Source organism: Girardinichthys multiradiatus, chromosome 4, assembly GCF_021462225.1.
Source record: "Girardinichthys multiradiatus isolate DD_20200921_A chromosome 4, DD_fGirMul_XY1, whole genome shotgun sequence".
NCBI lineage: Eukaryota > Metazoa > Chordata > Actinopteri > Cyprinodontiformes > Goodeidae > Girardinichthys > Girardinichthys multiradiatus.
The window spans coordinates 15,930,742-15,952,683 of NC_061797.1; the positions used below are offsets into that span (position 1 = coordinate 15,930,742).

At 37.9% G+C, this 21,942-nt stretch overlaps 1 protein-coding gene across 1 annotated transcript in view; it reads left to right on the forward strand.

The window, feature by feature from the left end:
• The first annotated feature begins 10,571 nt into the window (after window positions 1-10,571).
• coro2ba (coronin, actin binding protein, 2Ba) overlaps window positions 10,572-21,942 on the forward strand; it is a 45,879-nt gene continuing 34,508 nt past the window's right edge. Inside the window, exon 1 of the mRNA XM_047363114.1 lies at window positions 10,572-10,918. Coding sequence (XP_047219070.1) covers window positions 10,904-10,918 — 15 coding nt within the window. The 5' untranslated portion in view covers window positions 10,572-10,903. The remainder of the gene's footprint in view (window positions 10,919-21,942) is intronic.

Below are 21,942 nucleotides of genomic sequence, written 5' to 3' on the forward strand. Positions count from 1 at the left end.
CATCAGTTTGGTTATGGATGCGATGGGTCACCTCAGCGCTCAACCTGGAATTCTCAGGCTGTACTGAAAGGTTCGGTGTAGCCTAAACAGCCTGTCTGTCGTAGAGCTGGCTCAGAACAAAATGCTATCTCCCATTCACAGTGACACCTCATTTTAACATTTGCTTACCCACTATAGTGGCTTTGCATACAACAGGAAGTCAGACCACGTAGACTGAAAAATGGTCTGAAATTTACAAGACCACAAACAGTCAGCATGATTGACACCAGAATCCTCATTCTAGTGTTTGCAACAGTTAGGAAACTGCTTACAATTTATAATAAACTTCACTGCCCTGTCAGATATATTTATTCTGCATCCAGTAAACTTCCTTACTCAAAATTTTTAATTATTCAGAGTTTATTGGCTGGTTGCTGTTTAGTTCAGCATTGCAGACGGGTCTGAGAACATGTTTCATAAATGATCTTGGAGTGTTGCATTAAGGTAGCAGAATCAAACCAAAACAAAACTGAAAGAAAACAAACAACCTTTAAATCCCTAATAATTTCCATGTTAAAACCAACCAAAATAAATTTTGAGCTCTTTCCTCTTTTTGTGGATGTCTTTTTGGTTAAAATGTCTCGTTATTTAATGAGAGTAATCAGAATCAGTTTTATTACCGAGTTTGTACAGACTAACAAGAAATTTGACACTGGTACACTATACTGTCAATAATAAAGAATATCTTATCAAATGTACATATATACACAATTTAGTTTACAAAAGAATATAAGTGAGATTAGTCCAAGTATGCATGGTGTTGTTCTGGAACACCATGTAAATAGGGAAGAATGAAACTTCGTTTGTCTCAATAGACAGTCAAGGCTGTTCAGTATTTTTGAAACAAATGGTTTTGAGCTAGAAATGCAAAGCACACATATAACCTACAATAATGGCAAGCTGTTTGTTAGATACTGTCTGTTCCAATCCCAGCCCACTGAAACTAATGCAACTGGGAGGTGACCTCCGGTTGAAATATTACAGATTCAAAATTTTTTTTTAATAAGACTGTCATTAGCTAAACAGTATGGTTTGTCCTTTAAAATATAAGTTTTGATTCTGTAATTTTTCTTTTTCTTTTTCTTTTTGTAATGCCTACTTATGTTTAATCAGACTGACAACCTGTCCAGGCAGACTGATACAGGCAGAAAATAGGTCATTCAAGTTAGTCTTTATAATTTTGGAACTGGCCTAAAAATAGCTACTCACCTCACACAGTTTCTTATAGTTTACTCAAATCTGCAGTCTGAAGAGTAAAATTTAAAAACAGCTGGAACTCTGACAAACAAGGACCAGGACCCGAATTTGTCTTCCACAACGCACAGTAAAAAAGAATGTAAGGGGAGGCAAAACATTTCCACTGCTCAGTTAGAGAACTGCAGCAAAGAGTGGCATGTAGAGTTTACCAAGCTTCGTATAGCAACCTGTGGATGCCATGCAGAGGACTTTTTTGTCCCACTATCACATTTTTATTGTGTGACGTTTGCTAAATTCTACTTTAACTAGAACAAAATGTGCTTTTATCAGATGAAACTAGGATTGAGCTTTCTAGCAGCAAACATTAAGGTGGGTCTTGCTTGAAACAAAAGATGAATAAATGACTTAGGAGACACTATTAGACACCTCTTGCACGTTGTTAAGCATGGTGGAGGATCTGTCATGCTGTGAGTCTGTTTATCTTTTAAAGGCCCTGGGAAAGTTGTTAGAGGGTATGGCATCATGGAATCTTTGAAATATCATATAAAGTCACAATCTTAATAGGTATGACATACTTCAGGTAAAATGAACTTTAGATATTTGATTCAAACATGTCTGGAAGACAAGCCACAGGAAGAATTCACCACCCTGCTTTATGTTTTATAAAAAAAACAAAAGCATATAGCTTGCTGGTGCTCCACCACACAGCTGGTGTTCAGGAATTACATGTTTAGCTGGAAATACCAACAGTGACTTTTAAACTTTTTCAATGACCCTGACTGGTCAGTGATTTACTATAAGATGACAGCAGGATTCCTTGAGCTCCAGAGGCATCTATATGCCTGGTATGATGAGAATGGTTCCTCTGCTACTCACAGGTAAAAATGCCCCCTTGTGTAAGCCCGCAGTGGAAGCCCTTTTAGGAATTACACAGTTTATGAGCGCCGAGTTCATTTAGTACTGTAGGACTTCTGGCCACAAATATTTCTTCAGTTTTAAATGTTCTTTCTGCCTGAAATCTCTAGGCGCATTCTTTTAGAGTCTTGAGAGGCCTTTCATCATCATTTATAGTTTATCAACTGTCTGATTCTAGACACCCAATCAGCAACAGGCACATTTAGACAATCACATAAACGTTGTCTTCATTTGCGCAAAGAAATCCAGGCTTTGGTGTGGTTTTACTCTCTGCTAGAGCTTCAAATACTTGTTGCTAAAACGCTTTACACAGATGTGACTTGGTATGATCACTCAGTTGCCATGTGATGAAGCCCAGTACAGACAAACATAGTGTCAGAATAACAGTCAGATTGCAGGCAGATGGTTTTAGTCAACCCCCAATAACCGAACCCACACAACTACATTGTATGAGAAAACATGTTTGATGATTATTTAACAACCAAATCTTCAAATACCCTTTTCTATGGTATGAGATTTTTCACATACTTGTATATTTGCACAAATTTAAAGGTCACACCACCTGGATAATTAAGGTTCTGATTATGTAACATCTGTGGCCCTTCTCTAGCGTTTTTAATATGATCTGAGGAAATTGCATCCGAATTGTTTTATGTGCAGGCGGATAAAGGGAAATGCTCATATTATACAACACAGTGTGACTTGTTCCATGTGACAGAAACATGCCAGTGGTTCCAGGGGGCTGGCTCTAAGGCTGGCTCTAATCAGTTTCTGCATGCATACCAACCAACTCAATCAAAAACAATCAAGAAAGCTGGGATGCAGTCAGTCCCTTGAAGTTACAACAGACGTCTGGCAGATAAAAACCAGAAAAGAAGGATAAGGATATTATGATGGCCAAATTTTAAGCGCATTCAAGTCAATCACGTAACTTTTCGACCCTCAAAGGAGACAAACCTGATCTAAGGTTCTTTGTTTTCACTTTGGGAGAGCTGTGAAATAGAAGCAGACTTCAGCAGAGGGTTCAATAGCATTCCATGGCTTTTAAGATAAGCCGTGCTCTGTTAGTCCTAAAGCTGAAAGTAAAAATTTCAGCCTGGCTTACAAGCTGTGTAAGCAATGATGAGAGTATCTCTGATTGAAGAAAGAGCATTTGACTTAGCTCCGGCCTTTGACTTAGTCTGTCTGTATTTGCTACTTTGGACCACACAACCACATCAACCCCACTTCTGGTTCTGTTGTTCCCGTCAATCAAAAGAACCTGCTCCTTCAGCCTCCATCTGTGGAAAAAGGCAATACAAATGCAGTTACTTTTTAGATTTCTATACCAGGAGGGGCAAAAAGAGGATACTTTATTATATATCTTCTTTTTTTATTAGAAATAACGGCAATGCAATTTTCTACTTCACAAAGTCGCCATGACCAAGGATCGTTTACGCTGCCACTGGCTCATTATCTATGGGGGGTTACAAGGACCACGTGTAGATTTTTAAATCTTTGCAGGAAGATTTACAGACCAAATGAGTTATCGAGATTGACGCAAACATAGCTTTTCTATGAAGATGTACCCCTCAGCACTTTTGTACCACAGCAAAGCCCTGAGATTTAAGGATATTAGTCAGAAATTTGTGATGTGCCAACGTCAAATCCCTCAACTTGGCCTTGAAAAGAAACCAACAGATATAAAACGAATTTCAGTTTCATTGGTGAGAACACTGATGACCAAAGGAATATTTATAGGAAGAACAAATCCCGCCAACTTACTTATTCAATCAGTTACGTAAATGATCCTTTGGGAATTATAAGTTTGCAATGTGCTTTTCTCCTACTAACTAAACTTTATGAGGCCCAAATATATAGCTTCAGGATCTTGTTATAAAATACAATAAATAAGCAAAAGCAGGTTTGACATTCAGCCTCTGTGTTTCTCCTGAAGTCATTTGATGGGAGAACATTTGTTTCATGATATTATAGAGTATATGGGGCAAAGGGTATCTCTTTTGATTGTCACATATTTGACAAGACGCTCTGAGCTATTTCCAGCTATTTTCTTTTTCAGGTTAGGTCTACTGGATTGCAAAAGCCTGCTTAACTGCTACCACATGTTGCGCTTTTGTAGTGCTGTCATTGGGTTAATGTGAGTGTGCTGTTTTCCAGACTGTGTGTGGTGAATGTTTATCTCAGAGAAATAGATGCACAATGGCAAAGGGCGAAAAATAAAAGAAATACACACAGTGAATTAATTATCGGCACAGTGAAGATGAGTAAGAAGCTATAAAATTAAATATTTTATTCCAGAGGCATGAACTGGTTATGAAAAGTACTATCTTATCTAACAGTAAACTTTTGAAAATATTTCAAGTCTCTTATCATCATCCTGATTGCACAATTACGGCAAGAATTACTTGGATCCTAGTCTAACTTTGTCATAGTTCCCGTAGTTTTACAAATTTTAATTTCCTGCCTTCTAAACATGCAAACATGCATTTACCTTACTTCAAAGGTAGGTTCTCTTGTCTTTCTGATTTGAATAATTAGTGTAATTAGTTAGAAATTTAAATATGGATTGTTATTGTGTCATAGATGAATGTGAATGCTGTCGCCTGTACAATGAAATCATTACCTGCTTAAGAAAAATAGCAATGTGGATACAACCTCAGTCATTAATAAAATGTCTAAAGTGAATGACTGTTGACATTTCCATTGAGTGTAATGAACGTATATAAATTGAAAACAGAATCCATTTTTTTCTTAGGCTATCTTGCTATAGAGCTATATTAAAATACAACATAGCTCTTACATTGCCCCCAGTCTAACTCTGATTTGCTTATCAGTCCCTCATGACGCCCCCTTCTTAGAAGTGCTTGCTACGGAGAAGATAAGTGACATTCACAACCTGTCTGAAGCTTAGATGCCGTCAAGAAATTTTTTCCGACCGAGTCAGAGAGAGAACTAATCACCATCTCAGAAGATTCAATTTTGAGAAATGTTTTAGATTGCATCACGCGCTACATTATTTTATCAGTAATTAGTTCTTTTCAATATTTTAGTTTCATTTAAAGTGTTGATTAATCCTAGTGTTGATACTAAATACATGTTCATCCTTAGAAAATAAAGAATGTTCCCAATTTTCTTTTTCATAATAACGACCGCTCACTGGGGATGTTAATAACATATCCTTCAGATCGATTGTGAGACACTTTTGCCTCTGTCTTGAAAAAAATTTTAACATAGCTCAGCCAGATTACACCCAACAACAGGGTTAACAAAATTACAACAAAGTTATTTTAAAAGTGGGAAGAGAGATTAAACAAATTACACAAATTATTCCATTTAATCTGCAGAAGTTTGAAAGCATCTTTTGTTCACACTGTCATGAATCAGTGATAGAGAATGGCTGGAACTGCAACTGGGAGGACTGAATTTGCCCCAATGACCAGCAGGTGAAAAACCAGAGAAAATGAGAGGCTCTGGGAAGGAAAAAAAAACTTATTGGAAGACTAGACTCATGTGAAATAAAACCGAGACAGAACGACAAGAAGAGATTTGAGTAAATCATTCACGTGCTGACTGAAGAGAATATGGCAATGTTTACTTATAGTTGTAGAAGGCATCACAAGAAGACACTCTCTGCAGTTTAGGCTTAAACTGAATGCACAACAAAAATATATTTGAACCATAATTGCTCAAGTTTCCACTTTTCCACTTTGTGTGGACCTCCATTACCATGTTTGCTAGTTGATGTAATTTTTTTTCTTTTGTGCACTCTTCTCAACTTCTCCTCTCCACCTTTTCTCCCATGGAGGAAGTGGTTTTTATGCAGACTATAAGTGGTTGGAACACTGATCTGTGCACCAGGGAAGCTGAAATTTGAGCCCCCCTATATTAAATGTTCCATGAGTGCAATAGTTTCTGTGAGGGTAAATCATGTGGCTGCCTAAAGTCAAAGGATTGGATGAAACTTGGCCAATCTGGTGGTTAAACTGGTTAGAAAGCACAGCATAAATTGAGTAGAAGGGCGCAATCGCCTGACAATGCACCTATCATACAAATCGTCATCTTCTTTCTGACAACTTATTTGTATCTCTCTCTCTCCCTCTGCTGTCAGCAGGTAAGCAAGGCAGATAATTAAAAAAACAAAAGCCGTAACTAGTTACACATCCAGCAGTCGTACAAGTCCTGTTTGAGGGAGTGCTCAGAAATACAGTATGTTAGGCTCAATGATTTACAATAGCAGAAGCATGCTGCAGCACAGGCTGATATATATAGCATTTAAAGGTAATCAAATAGAAGTAATGTGGAGTTTTTTGAAAGTAGTCAGTAAATAGATATGTTTCTGAGGTGCTTGATGTGGCCTGTCTTTTCAAAAGGCAAACTGTTCCCCTTAATATGTATGTAGATCCACTCTCTGCTCCTGATGCCAATTTTAAGTAAGCTATACAATGATGGGAATATGCTTCTGTACTGCATTTTTTTTTTAGGAGAATACCATCCTTGAGCTTATTGGGCTCTGTTGGATGATCTGAGATCTTATTAACATCAGCTAAATCTCTCCGGAGGGCTGTAAACAGTTAGTTGAAACTGTTCCAGAAAGGCTACGGTCCAAATGAATTTGAGGATGGAAGCAGACAGTAAGCAAGTGGATTAACTTTCAGGAGCTTCGTGGAAGGTAATGAGTTTCCAATTGAATATTACAGAGTTAAAAATAACCTGAAAGCAATCAGAAAATCTGGGCTACACGGTGGCACAGTTGGTAGCACTGTTGCCTTGCAGCAAGAAGGTCCTGGGTTCGATTCCTAGCCGGGGGTCTTTCTGCATGGAGTTTGCATGTTCTCCTCATGCATGCGTGGGTTCTCCCACAGTCCAAAGACATGCCAGTTAGGTTAATTGGTCACTCTAAATTGCCCTTAGGTGTATGAATGAGTTTGTGTATGGTTGTATGTGTGTTGCCCTGTGATGGACTGGCGACCTGTCCAGGGTGTACCCTGCCTCTCGCCCATAGACTGCTGGAGATAGGGACCAGCTTCCCTGCGACCCACTATGGAATAAGCGGTAGAAAATGACTGACTGATGACAATCAGAAAATCAAGATGATGCACTGGTGGAGATGCAATATTTCCAAATGACCCTGATGCAGCCCACAAGCCAATATGTGTTGGTGAGTTAATAAAAATAATTTGTCAGAGCTAAAAGTGTTGCAGGAGCCTTCATCTCACCAGTTTGCTCCTCTCCATGTATCTTGGAAATGGGTGAATGTTTGCCAGTAACCTTTGGATCTAAGTATTTTCAAAGCCCATGAAAAAAGGCCTTAAGTCATTTGGTATAACAAGTGGCAAGGACAGCATTACCACAATCACAGTGTTGGGACCCACAGCCATGAGTTACAACAGGAAATGCGGTACGGACTTTTCTGGAACTTTCAAAATAAATTGCCTACTTCCGGCACAATTTAGGAATTGGGGGTAACAACGAACTTCCCATGATGCCACTTTTCTGTGCCAATTGGTATCATACATAAACAACTAAAATTGTTTATTACATATATGAACAAACGTGTGCCATACATAAACAAACATTCATGTGAAATACAATAAAAAATCAATATCTAACTCATATGACATGTCAGTATTGGGATAAAAAATTTTACTTTAGCAAAGATGCAAAACCTATCATAAATTATACAGAATTAGGACCAAAGCCTTCAGTTTTGTCCCGAAATGTCAGTAAGTGTATTCTGAAAATGGCTTTAATATAGGCAAAAATCCAAATTGTAAGAGATTATTTTTTTTTTCTGTAGCTACAAGCAAACAAAAGCTAAGCTAAGCTAAGCTAATTTAAACTTATAGCATTTTAGAAATAATAAAATGGCTGGCTACAAATTTTAAATACTTCAGCTGTAAAAACTGGGTTCAGAAATCAAGTAATAAATCAAGTGATAAATGTCAGTAAAAAAATAAATAAAAAACTTTAGACTAGTGTTAAACTCCTGATATATATATAGTTATTGCTTTATTTTTATGTTTATTCAAATATATCTTTTTCTTTCTATTTTTTGATTCAATTTTGCAGTGAAAATCAACCTTCTTGCGCTCATTTACATAACTAAATCACTAGATGGCAGCAAAGTGTTACATATGGCCTGTATTTGCTCCAAAGATGCCAGATGGTCAAAACACTGAACAAGGAAATGAAAATCTAAATTTGAAACAGACAGGGTATAAATAGCTTGACACTTAAACAGTCATGCTAGAGCACAACTGTTTATTATTAATGTATTTAATTTTGAATAAAAATTTATTAATTTTTTTCCTTTTCTTTGAACTGAAGCTTGGAGGTAATGAAACAAATGGTGGCTTCTGTGGTTGTGCAGGTCCACTAATTTTCCATTACCTGTCTGTAGATTATGTATTTTTCTTCCACAACTATGTGGTGTGAAGTGAAATTCTGGTGCTTTTCCAAGATCCCCAAGAATTAAGTATAATTAATTCACTACCATGGCACAGCATGTAGGTTTCACACCACATTTTGAAAGAAAATGTACTGCCTCATAAATGTTCCTTTAAATTACATGAAATGTCAAACATTCTCAGAGTGAAGTTAAGGTAATGAAAAATCCCATCTTTTAGTAAATAATTAAGCAGTCATGACATCGGTTTCTATCTCCTTCCACCTAGATTATGTATATTTTCTCTATACTGTCACATGCAGTTTAAAGTCCCTCCGCCTTCATCTATAAATTGCACACAGACACAGGAAATTCTATTGTTCCAGACAGGAAGTACTGTGACTGGGGCCTCACATGACAGCAAGGTTTTAGGAAGACATCACCAAATGACAATTTAGATGTATATGATACAGCTAGAGAAGAAAAAAACCAATAGGTACTAACTAAAATGAGCAGATGCCTAATACCGTTGTTGAGTTTGATCTCTCAGCATTAAGACATTTACACATAAACTTACAAGAACTTTTATAGGTCCACAAAAACAAAGCCAGTATTGTGGGCTGCAGGCACAAAAAAAGAGCCGTGGGAGGACGAGGCATGGAAACGGAGTAGGAATCCTGGCTTGTCTCTGGTGCCCTTTATCATGACGATAAAGATGTGTTACTCTGTGAGAGTAGGTGTTTGCTTTTTTGTAACTACACGGATTTTCTATTGGGAACATAATAATTTTGTCCAAAAGACATAGAAAACAGAGTATTAATTTAAAATTTAAGAATAAAAATCAGATTCTCTCTCAATTACAATTACATTACCTCACTCTGTGTGATAACAAGCCATTATAAGATCAGAATGAATACACAGCTTCTGTAGTGATAGGTTCTCCAACTCCAGTCTTCAAGAGCTTCTGTCCTGCAGATTGTTTAAGCATTCCTGCTCCAACACATCTTAATGAAATTGACGACTAATTATCTGGTCTCTGCAGAACTTGCTGTCATGTTGAGGAGGTAATTCAGACATTTGATGCAGTATTTTGTAGCAGGGATGCATCTAAAGTTTGCAGGACAGTAGCTTTCGAGGACCGGTGTTGGAGACCTTGAGAGTGTGGAGACCCCTGGTTCTGGGTGTGCTTGGAACCTCCTCCAATTCGGATGTGCTTTCAAAATCCTTCAAAATGACACATGAAGGCGGACCTGTTCAGTATCTCTTTTTATTTGGACATGATCTATATCTGATCCCCACAGGCAAGAATCCGTATGTAGATGCATTGGTAAATTGTTGCTTTGCTTTTTTGACTCACCTCTTTTTTTACCATGACAGACTGACTTTGTTGCTGCAGACAAGGACCCAATATATCGACGCCATAATCTGCTCTGTCCAACCATCATTCCTAAACACCAAGATTCTCCAGGTCAAGGACTAACCTCAAAAATGGAGGGGTAAGTCCACCAACTTTCCCTTGATGACCATAATCTCAGACCTAGGGGAGCCAACTTTCATACATGCTGCAAAACCTTCATGCTGAAGGTCATAGCTCAAAGTAAAAAAGCAAAGATGAGACCCTGAGTTTTCTCCATAAATACCCCTCAACATCTCATCTATTAACACCACAAAGAGGACCCTCAGCTAAATTAATGGATTTATTTGTTGATAGGTTTGTTCCTTTAAAGACAACTTCCTCATGTGTTTGTGTGCTACTGCCTGATTCAATGCCAAGATGAAAATGTGCTTTTTATGTCTTCTTCTTGCTTGTGACACTGTTCAGATTTATTTTCACCATTTGACGTAACTGAGTAGCACACTGCGACACAACATCCAACTCTCTCCCTGCTCTTTTTCTGCAGTCTGCTCCCTGTCCCAGGCAGCCTTGCTCCCACCTCCTCTTGCAGTCCTTCCCCACTGCTCATCGATAAGCTGTATTAGCCCATCACTAATCATACTGCGAGCGGTGGAGAGCGAGAGAGCCGAGAGGAGCGGGCTGGCAGACTTTGCCTGCATCATCTCTGTGTGGGTGTGTTTGAGAGTGAGCAGTTGGTGAGGGAGGAGGGGTGTATCCTAGCTGGGAGCTTTTCCCTCTTGTAGTAACCACCCGCAGATCGACTGCCAGCCATTACTTCAATGCAGCAGGAGTCAGCCCCTTCGTACTGAGTGAGTCAGACACACTAACCTGACCTTCCCCTCCTCTCTCTGCTCTCCTCTCTGCATATTCAGCAGAGCTGCCCTCCTCTCCTCCTCATCACTGTGCCACTCCTGCGGCGCGGCTCTTTGCTTGAAGGGGACGTTGGCCTGCTGCTCAACCACTGATTCTGCATGACTGTCTCAAAGGTAAGGAAGACTTCAGTTCCAGGAATAACTTTCACTCTATTTTAGATAAATTTGACACAGCGATGCTATTGTTAGGCCTGAACTCTTGTCTTAGAATGCTTAAAGAGCTTTTAAGTTGTGTTTAAGTTGAGCCAGGTTGAAACAGTCTGTATCAGTATTTACAAATATGCTTTATTTTTAATGTGCATTTAAATATCAGCCCTGGCAAGAAGACAATACTGGTGCTATGATGTAGGTTTAAGTTCTGTTTATTTCTTTAGAAAAAATAAACAACTGATAGTAATTTGTTTGCAAGCAGGTTAATGGGAAAAAAGCTAATTTATGGGGACCCATGCTGCATATTGGGGTCCCTGATTTTTGCTCAACTTTGTAGTAGGTAATTAAGATTAGGCATGTATCAATGTGATCAATTTACGATGAATCCTCTAGTGATACGTGTAGGTAGTGTGATGTGTACACAAGTAGCAATAACAAATGTGTTTGTGTGGTTATTAGCAGTCTGTCAAATGTGTGTTTGCGGTTGCAGTCTGTGCAGCAGCCAGATGAATCCTCTTAATCAATTACCAGAGAGGGAGACAAGAAGATGCACACAGAGAGGAAACTGGCACACCTACTCCCGTGCAGAGACTTAACCTGGACCAAAATAGATGACCTACTATAGACATAGGACAATGGCCTATTTAAAACACTGGTGATAAAATAAAATCTGCAATTTCCGCTCGGAAGTTTTGTTAATAAAGAATGACAATGCTTGTGTTTCAAGCTGCAATATCTGGCTCAAATTTACAGACAGCTGCTGGCAAAGTATGTTTTCCAGCATGCATGAGAGATTGCGTGGGAGGTCTGTGTGCTACTGTGTAGGTGAGTGATCTCCACTGTGAGAACTGGAAGAGGAAAAGGTCAGGTGTTCATGTGTTGGAACTTAGCCATGACTTAAATCTCACAGCAGACAAGGCCAAAAGGCACCGAAGAGAATTTTGATGAATGCAGTCTTGCTCTTGTTTGATCTGGTGTGTTGATTTCCTGGAAAAATAATTATGGAAATAAGGATAAAGAAGAAAATAATGAAAACAAAAGGTATAATGGCAGATTTCCAGGTGGCATCTAAATGATGATGAATGTTTGTGTAGGAGAAGCAGTGAGAGACTCTAGTGAGCTGTTTTCATGGCCCTGTCTGCCAACAACAGAGAAGTCACCTTGGGAGGGACACGGGACATGAGTTGCTGTGCTGACAGAGCTAAACACCCTCCTTCCTCTTAGCAAAAAAAGACATGGAGAGGCAGTTTTCAATGAGGAAAAGCCCCTGCAATACAACAGACCTAGATCTGAATTATCTAGCCTATGCTTTCGTCTTTGCAAGTTTAGACATTTACTGCGCATTATGCTTTTAAAATATACTGAGTCCAGACTGTCTCCTTTTTGTAACTATTATATTTGTAGGACACTGTGCTTGAGGTGATGGTAGGTATGTGTTGATAAATTTTGGAAGAAACAATGGATACAAGATAAAATCAGATTTCTTAACGACCAGCTTCTGGATGCAGGTTATTTCACCCCTTCATCTCTTTGTAATTTTGGTTGTTTTGCACCCGATGGAACCACCTAGATGACTCGTACTGGCCATGCACAAATTCCTACCAACCTTTGGCACATTTTGTACCTACTTTGACAACCGAATATTTAAATTTTTTATTTTATTTTTTTTATATTCCACTTAAAGTCTTTTGTATAGATATTTAGTTTTATGACTCCAATAAATCTCTCATGTTCCATTTTCCATAAGAATCAAGTAGTCCAAACAGGGATCAAAACAAAAATAACTGGAAATAGGGTGTAATTTATAGAAAATAACATACTATTAATTAAAAGTTTATGTAAGATTTGACTATTTTTATAAGGCATTTATCTTCATGTTTCATGAAAATACTTCACTACAAAGAGAAATAATCTAATATGAAATGATTTGAATTAGTGCTGCACAATACATCGCAAATGTACCCTTATTGCAATGAATCTGTATTTTTCTTTCCAGTAGCTGGATATTCTATGATGGGTTCTGTTTGTAAGACCCCAAAGCAGAAAGAGATTAACACTTATTTAAGTATTTGTTTACTTATTGAAAGTCATCAAGATATTGTGACCGTTACCAACATTATCGCATATCGCATGTTTTCCTAATATTGTGCAGCCTTAGCTTAAATACATTTGTATGAAATAGTTTGTTTACAGGTACAAAATGAAAGTAGGGAGGAGCAAAAATGGCAGGGGGTAAGTACAAAATAGAAATATGAATTGGTAAAGGGGTGAATTCACCTAAAGCCAATGTAATGTAATTGCATAGAGTGGAATGAATATTTGCTGTCAAACCACGGCTTTGCTAGTCAAGGTTTTATATAATCTATGACCAAAACATCCTTAGCTTTTAGATAGATAACTCTTCTGGCAATAAATGAGTATGAAGGGTCTAACACATCTTCCACCAAAGGTCATAATATAAAAACTGTTTATGATTTGTTAGTGCATCCCAAAGGAAATGACCAGTGATAAAGCTCTAAGTGTGAATGCTCCAGATGCTTGGACATTGCCCTTTTTTTAAATTTTTTATTATTTTGGGTGACTGAGTTACAATAAGAACAAGAAAAGAAGAAAATAAAACACCTACCCCTGACTCAGCACTTGGTTTACATCTGCTTTCTTCTATGGTATACATTCTTCTATATAACATTCATTTTTACGTTTATGAGAATAGACATAACTGGTGTTTTTGCATTAACACTAATCATTTAGAGATCACACATTATGTGCAAAACATGTGATATACAGTGGGGAAAACAAGTATTTGATACACTGCCGATTTTGCAGGTTTTCCTACTTACAAAGCATGTAGAGGTCTGTAATTTTTATCATAGGTACTCTTTGACTGTGAGAGACGGAATCTAAAACAAAAGTCCAGAAAGTCACATTGTGTGATTTTTAAGTAATTAATGGGTACATGAGGCCATGTGTTTGAAAAGCCAAATTTGTCTACAAAGGCCCATTGTGTGCAGGTGGATAGAATACTTAATGTACAACCAAGATATTCTCCCTATATTCTGCAACCATAATAGGATACAACCACAAAGGAGACAACATAGTTTCTGTTCAGCATTGATTATGTGCACCGAATCATAGTTGTGTCATTTATAGTTTAGCTTTCTGTGTATGGGGCATCAAGGAAAAGCATAAAAAAGGCTGTAGTGTTTAACTGTGAAGCTAACCGCCTTCTTTAGGAGACTATGGTCACTCAGTCAGATGATCTCCAGTCAGAGATGCTCAGGGTTACAAAAGAGCTAAATTCTGATCATATTTGGTGTCATTTCTTAGCATTATCCAAATGTGCCATAAAAGATAATACCTTCCGGCAACATAAACACCTGCATAGACCTTGAGACAGTCTGGTGAATACTGTCTTTTTAGCAAAAGCTCTAATTTGCAAGACAGCTTCTTAAAAGCTCCTTTGTTTCTGGTAGCACAACACAGAGAAAACATTGCCAGTGATGGTAAGAGGGGAGGGAAGTCAGCAGAAGGAGACTTAAGTGACCAAGACGACATACAGTCTGTTGGAGGAAGAGCTTTAGCAACAGTTTCTGTTCCTTTACACAGTAGAAAAGGTGCTGTCAACTAACACAACAGTACTCCTTGTGTTGATATATGATGTTTGTTCTCACAAACACATAAATACATGTTACTCTCCAGCATAGGCTTTACACTAAACCTACTGACATGAATCCAATATAATTCAAAGTGGCATTCCAGCGGCGTTGAGTGTGTTTGCAATTATATATATACAAACACCCCAATTACGAAAGAAAGAGCCCCATGCTGCTCTGATGTTAGGCACACATCTGGTTGTAAAGACGTCTGAAAGTCATTTTCGGGATGTTTATGGTTAAGGCATCTGCTCTTAACTGTACAGTAGGTCTGTCAAGATTCTTATGGAAAAAAAAAAAAACTATCTAAATGTGCTATAAAAAATCATCAATCCTTTCTTCATAGGGATCATTTTTATTGCAATTTTACATGTTTAAGTAAAACAGAAAACTTTGCCAAAGGAAAACTGCTAGCATGTGCACACGCACTTAAACTGTCTGAATTCTTTACTCGGGGCACCTCGCCCACCATAAATCCTAATTGAGTGTGATTTAGACCATTGGCCATTTGTCAAGTCTGTTGTTTACCCGCACACTCTCTCTTACACACATTGGCACATTAAACTGCAAGCTAAATCGCTAACCTAGCAACCTCAAAACCCGATTTTTCAGGGGCAAGAAAATTATACAACAGCTAATCTGATTAAGAACAATTACAAAACAAAACTAAGCCTTTTTCATATGTTCATTCTTGGCAAACAGATTAGGTTTTTTTTATTTTTTTTAGAAGAAAAAGAGAAAAATAGGAGAATAGTGAGAAACTCAAAGAAAATAATTCACCACAGGAAGAAATTCAGATCCAATGAGCTCATTGCCGGTCAAAAAGCTTCCTTTATGCTCAGTGTGTGTCTGTGTTACAATGACTGTATGCAAAACTGTACTCCTTAATTCTGTGTGAAAAACCTGAAGTCCACTGCCAGGAGAGTTGGGAAACTCTTCTCCCATTTTCTTGCCACATCAATCATGTCTTCACTAAAAAACACATTAACAAGACACAGGGTCATGGAGAACGCATCAAAACTTTGCCAAAATATAACTTACATTTATTGAGTGCAAAAGGAAAAGCTTTGTTGTGGCTTTTGTTGGAATGGTGTGTTCATTTTTTGAATTCCCCAATGTGAAGTAATTCAAGTAAAATAGATGAAAATTATATAAAAATTTTTGTGAAGCTCCTCAGAGAAAATTAGGAGCAGGAGAGAATGTCTGTTTCCAGCATTCCTTTCATTTGCCCTTCGGCTGAGATTAAGTGTATGTGTATGTTTGTGTTTGTGTTTGCACAGTTTGTTCAGTCCAGATGTAGGATGTGCATCCTGTCGATGGACTTGCAGAAAAAGCAATATGTGGATCAAGAGAAATAAAAGTTTTACTTTCTGTGTGTATACTCATTTATAAAGGTAAATTTAGTTTAAAAAAAATCAGATTCTTTCATATCTCACCTTTACCAGCTACTTAAAAAGGGTTTTCCAGTCCCCCATCATATTGTCTTATTACTGTTACACACTGGGCTGGGTTTATTTGGTGCAGCAAAATGTTTGAAATTTAGGCGTGTGCAATTGTTGTTCTCTTTGCTTGCTTTAATATCTGTGCCACAGAATTAAGGAACAGTTCTGATAGTATTAGTTTTCATACTACACTGATAGTTCTTTTGGATTATATAATTATTGTTGTTTTTATTGTATGATTTACGTGCAGTTTGTTTTCTTGGTAATCTCCCTGGCTTCTGTGGAATACTGTGGAAGTCTATTGAATATGTACTTTTTTGTTTACCAAAAAACTGTAATCTACAGCCTTTTTTTGTCTAGAATAAACACTGCCTGGCCAAAAAAAAAGTCGCCACCTGGATTTAACTAAGCAACTAGGTACAAGCCTCCCATTGGATAATTACTGCATGGGCGATTAAGTTTCAGCTGGCAACAAGTTATTTAACCCCAACTGGTTCAATGAGTTGCTTCTCATTTCTTAAACAACCAAGTCAAAGGACGCATCCCATGGTCGTGGAAAAGATGTCAGTCTGTTTCAAAAGGGTCAAATTATTGGCATGCATCAAGTAGAGAAAACATCTAAGGGGATTGCAGAAACTACCAAAATTGGGTTAAGAACTGTCCAACGCATTATTAAAAACTGGAAGGATAGTGGGGACCCATCGTCTTCGAGGAAGAAATGTGGCTGGAAAAAAATGAGGCTAACTGGGAAAAAAAGGCACCAATTTGCTAGGGAGCATAAAGTTTGGACTCTGGAGTAATGGAAGGTCATATGGTCTGATGAGTCCAGATGTCCCCTGTTCCAGAGTGATGGGGGCATCAGGGTAAGAAGATGACAAAATGACAATGGCAGGTTTCATCGGGCTCGAATTGTGAAAAAGTGGTTCAGGGAGCATGAGACGTCATTCTCACACATGGATTGGCCACCACAGAGTCCAGACCTTAACCACATGGAGAATCTTTGGGATGTGCTGGAGAAGGCTTTGCTCAGTGGTCAGACTCTACCATCATCAATGCAAGATCTTGGTGAAAAATTTATGCAACACTGGGTGGAAATAAATCTTGTGACATTGCAGAAGCTTATCGAAACAATGCCACAGCCAATGTGTGCTGTAATCAAAGCGAAAGGCGGTACAACAAAATATTAGAGTGTTTTTGGTGGCAACTTTTTTTTGGCCAGGCAGTGTATAAATAGGTTTCAGTTCTCTTTCAGACTCTAACCTTGAAAACTGGCTCAGAGGTCCTCTGTTCTTTCTTTCTAGGTGAAACGACAAAAAAAGCTACATCCATTAACATTTACTTTTCCTTCCCATAGGAAGTACTCCTGGATCAGTGCTTCTTTGTTCTCTTCTTGTCTCTGCTCTGTTCTCTCTAACCCCCAGTTGGTTGTGGCAGATCACACTGAGCCTGGTTCTGCTGGAGGTTTCTTCCTGTTAAAAGGGAGTTTTTCCTCTCCACTGTCGCTACATGCATGCTCAGTATGAGGGATTGCTGCAAAGTCAACGCCAGTGACTGTCCACTGTCTCTACATGCTCATCCGAGAGGAAGGAATGCTGCAAATCTCTGACTCGATGCAATCTGCAGGGTTTCCTTAGACAGAAAAACTTTTTATCCAATTTGAATAAATAACTGAATCTGACTGCACTGTTAAATGGTTAGGACTAATTGGAATGTATGTACCTGACTGTTGTGAAGTGCCTTGAGATGACGTGTTGGGAATTGGCGCTATATAAATAAACTGAATTGAATTGAGTATGAAGGAAGATGTGTTAAATTTTATTTTCAGTGTTCTAATGACCCTAAAACCCCTTTGACAGCTGTAGCAGTTTGAATCTATGTTTTTTGAAATGTCCTGGTTAGGACATCTGCGGCAAATTAACAAAGCTATTTGTATGAGCTAAATCCGTTCAAAACTGAGTTTGAGCATCATTGTATTTCTGAAAACTTAAAACAGCAGACCATGTCTAAAAATACCTTTACGGAACAAATGACATCTCTATGCACTGGTGCAATTTGCTCACATTTAAAGAAAAGTCCATCTACATGTATGTATATTGAAGGCAGAGCAAGTAGCTCTGCCCTCTCAAAGAACAGAGCAGTCTGCGTAATCCAGAATGCATGGAGAAAGTACCGTCTGCTGACAGCTGTTTGTTTTTTGTTCCAATAGAAGAAAATGGAAAAATAGCCAACTGCGACATTGCTGGCTTAAAAGAAAAAAAGATTGTCAATGATGTTATAGAAGGTAGAATTCATCCTCTTCTTATGAGATCTGCCTCAAATCAAACTTCCAAATCAATTTAAGGAATTTTACAAAACTATTTTACTGTTCTTTATTTTTAATTGTTACAAAAATGTATCCTAACACTGGAGCACTTTGTAGCTCAAGAAGAACTTAAATATGGGGGCAATAAATTGCACATGATTTGATTTTGATTAATTTTGTCTTGCAGCAGATTACTGGTGTTTTGTTTGAATCAAACCTTGAAAAGTGCCCCAATCTGTGATATTTGTTTGTTTTTTTCTTTTTTGTTTGTCTTTTAAAACCTTGTTTTAGGAGATATCTAGGTTTTTAATAAAATAGCCAACTATCATAATTTAAATAATATTTTAGAAGACCTCCATTCCCTTTGATAGACTATGAATATAAAAAATCATACCATGAAAAGTATTCATTTTCTTAAATATATTACTGCAGTTTCACTGCTAAGGCCAAAGTAATCTATTAATATCAGTACTGCAGTAGAAGTGCAGTGATAACCAGGATGCTTTATTCTCTTGGTTTTACCGCCTGCATGTGAAGCTTGGTGCAGTTTTACAAAACAGAGGTTCAAAACTGCACTTCCATGCCAAAATTCACTGTCTACAATTGCAGGGATTTTTTATGCTTATGCAGTTTTAGTTCATATTTATTTGGCAGCATCAGAACAGATGAATAATGTTTTCTGGTTTATCACTAACACATGGTATTGTGAGTGGATATGATGCTCAGTGATTTTTTATAGTGTTGGAGCTCAAACATGATGCATGCAACAGTGGAAGGTGCATATAATAAACTTATCTCTGGTAGCATTGTAAAGTTCTGTATGTTTTCTGCACCGACTATCATAGGGCTGTGAAATTGAGAGAACACAGCAGAGTCATTAGTGGGGAGGGGGGCAATGAGAGACAGAACACATGGAGGATGAAACTGCCACCCACACAATCTCTCTAACACACAAACACATAGATATCTGCAGCTGAGTTCATCGGGGTCAAACTCAGTAGTGTTGTTCCCTATGGGCACTGATCACAGAGTAAATATGGGTTTTAGTCTGTGTAGCATTGATTACTTCAGGCGTTTCGCTCTCTTTGTGCTTTCTGTTTTGCCCCACAGGTCTTCTCTTTCTTCTCATTCCATATGCCTGGCATATTTTTATAACCACTCTTATGGGTGTATTAAAATCATATATTCACAAAAAGTATTTAAGTTTACTTTGTTATTCACCATGGGTTTACAACTGATGGGGCAAGGAGATCACACAAACTACAAGTACATAAGCCTCTTATGAAAGTGTCAGCTCCTAACCACAGATAAATCCTGGTTTGATGAGTTTTTGCCAAAGCAATCCATTTTATATGCAATACTTTATGGAGTTCAATTAAAATTTTGTAGAGATCATACATGCAGAGATAAATAAAGAAAACAATAATGTAGAAAAATTTGGTTTCTTGGTAATTGAGATGTTTGTGTTTTGCTATTTTAACCCATAGGAGGAAGTTAACAGCACATTCTTCAAACTACAGTGGTGTTTTCAGTAATTTTTTTTTCTGCTGTTTTGTAGTTAGGATCATGGACTGATTAAACAGCTTAATATGTCCTTCTGGCACTTTGGTGAGAATATGCTTGTCATTGGCTTCGGTGTATGCTTCTACATTGTATATTTTGATTGTCCAGCGCTTCGTATATGCACTCTTCCTATACAACACGTTTTTCTCCTCTTCAGTCCATTTGATGTCAGGGGTTAACATGGGGTTCATATCTTGCCTGAGAATACTTTGACACCTGTAGGGACTAAGAATCAAACCTTTGATTCATCCGCTCCAAGACAACCATTTTACTATTTCCGGCAAAACTGAAGCATTTCTACAGAAGAGACATTATTTTATGTAGTTGTTTGAAAGATTCCTTACTGTTTTAACCCAACTGACATTTTCTGATAGTTTGAAATCAGTCCACATTTGCTGAATTACGCTGTTTTTATTAAACAATTGCGTCAATACATGGATTCATCCCACTTGTTGAAATTGCTTTTATAATTATGGAAGAGCTACAGGTGACAAATTCAAACCAAGTACATTTGAAACTGTGCTATTATTAATAAATAAAGGCACTCTCCCTCTGTATATTTAGTTTACATTAGTCTCATTATTTAGTTAAAAATAAATAAAACACATTTTAATCTTGTGCTGGCTACACGATAAAAACTTGCTCGAAAACCCTATAGACTCACCAGCTGAGAGCCAGCTGTGTCTTTACTCCTGCTTGCACCATGGGTGCTGACGGCAGCTAAGAGCAAACCTGGTTGTATGCCGAAGTGCTAGGTCATTTTTCTAGGTAGATATTTTGCTGACAGATTTAAAGCTGAAAATCAGGAAAATGACACATACCCATACACCATATGTATTTCGACATATTCACATTGTGGACAAGGAACTGGTCTGGAAAGTAACATGCAGGACTGCCTGGGTTTCAGGCAGTAATTCTAAGCAGCAAACACACTTTTTACTCTCAGTAAATGCTTCAGAGTTGTGACTACAACCTATTAATTATAGATGACTTCATAGATTGTTTGATATGCTTTTACAAGAATTGCGTATCTCAAAAAAACAACACCCTCAATAGACAGGAAAGTTAATTAAATTTGCTTGTTCTTTCTTTCTAGTTGGTTTGATGAGTTAGCTGTCCACCTTGTTTAAAACAATATAACAAAAAAATTAAGATGAAATGACGATGACATAGATACCACAATGAGCCAAAATCTGCAACTGGAAATGATCTAATTCAGCTGGGACTAAATGGTGCCGTTGGACCTCTGTTGTGAAGATATGAACTAAATTATACATCTGCCTCCATAGAGAATAGGGAAAATAGGTCTGAGTTGTACATCTGCCCTTTAAATTGGGACACATTAGCCTATCGTAGCTCTATGCAAATGGAAGACATGCAACTGATGGATCAATACAACAGACTGGTACTATCTGAGCGAGCCATTAATTAATCTGCCTGATGATCGATGTAGCGGAGGACCCCGGAATGTAGACGAGCATGACATGACACGACACGACTAGAGAGTGACGTGATCCAAAATGTTTCCGCAAGGAATGAACAGAACGAAGGTGTATAAATGAAGCATGGTACAGGTTCAATTCAATTCAGTTTAGCACCAATTCACAACACGTCGTCTCAAGGCACTTCACAAAAGTCAGGTACATATACATTCCAATTAATCCTAATCATTGAACAATGCAGTCAGATTCAGTTATTGATTCAAATTGGATAAAAAGTTTTTCTATCTAAGGAAACCCAGCAGATTGCATCCAGTCAGTGACTTGCAGCATTCCCTCCTCCTGGATGAGCATGTAGCGACAGTGGAGAGGAAACCAGGCTCAGTGAGCGGCCATCTGCCACGACCGACTGGGGGTTTGAAAGAACAGAGCAGAGACACAAAGAGAACAAAGAACTGATCTAGGAGTACTTTCTATGGGAAGGAAAAGTAAATGTTAATGAATGTTGCTCCTTTAGTTGTTTCACCTAGAAAGAAAGAACAGATCAACTCTGAGCCAGTTTTCAAGGTTAGAGTCTGAAAGAGAGCAC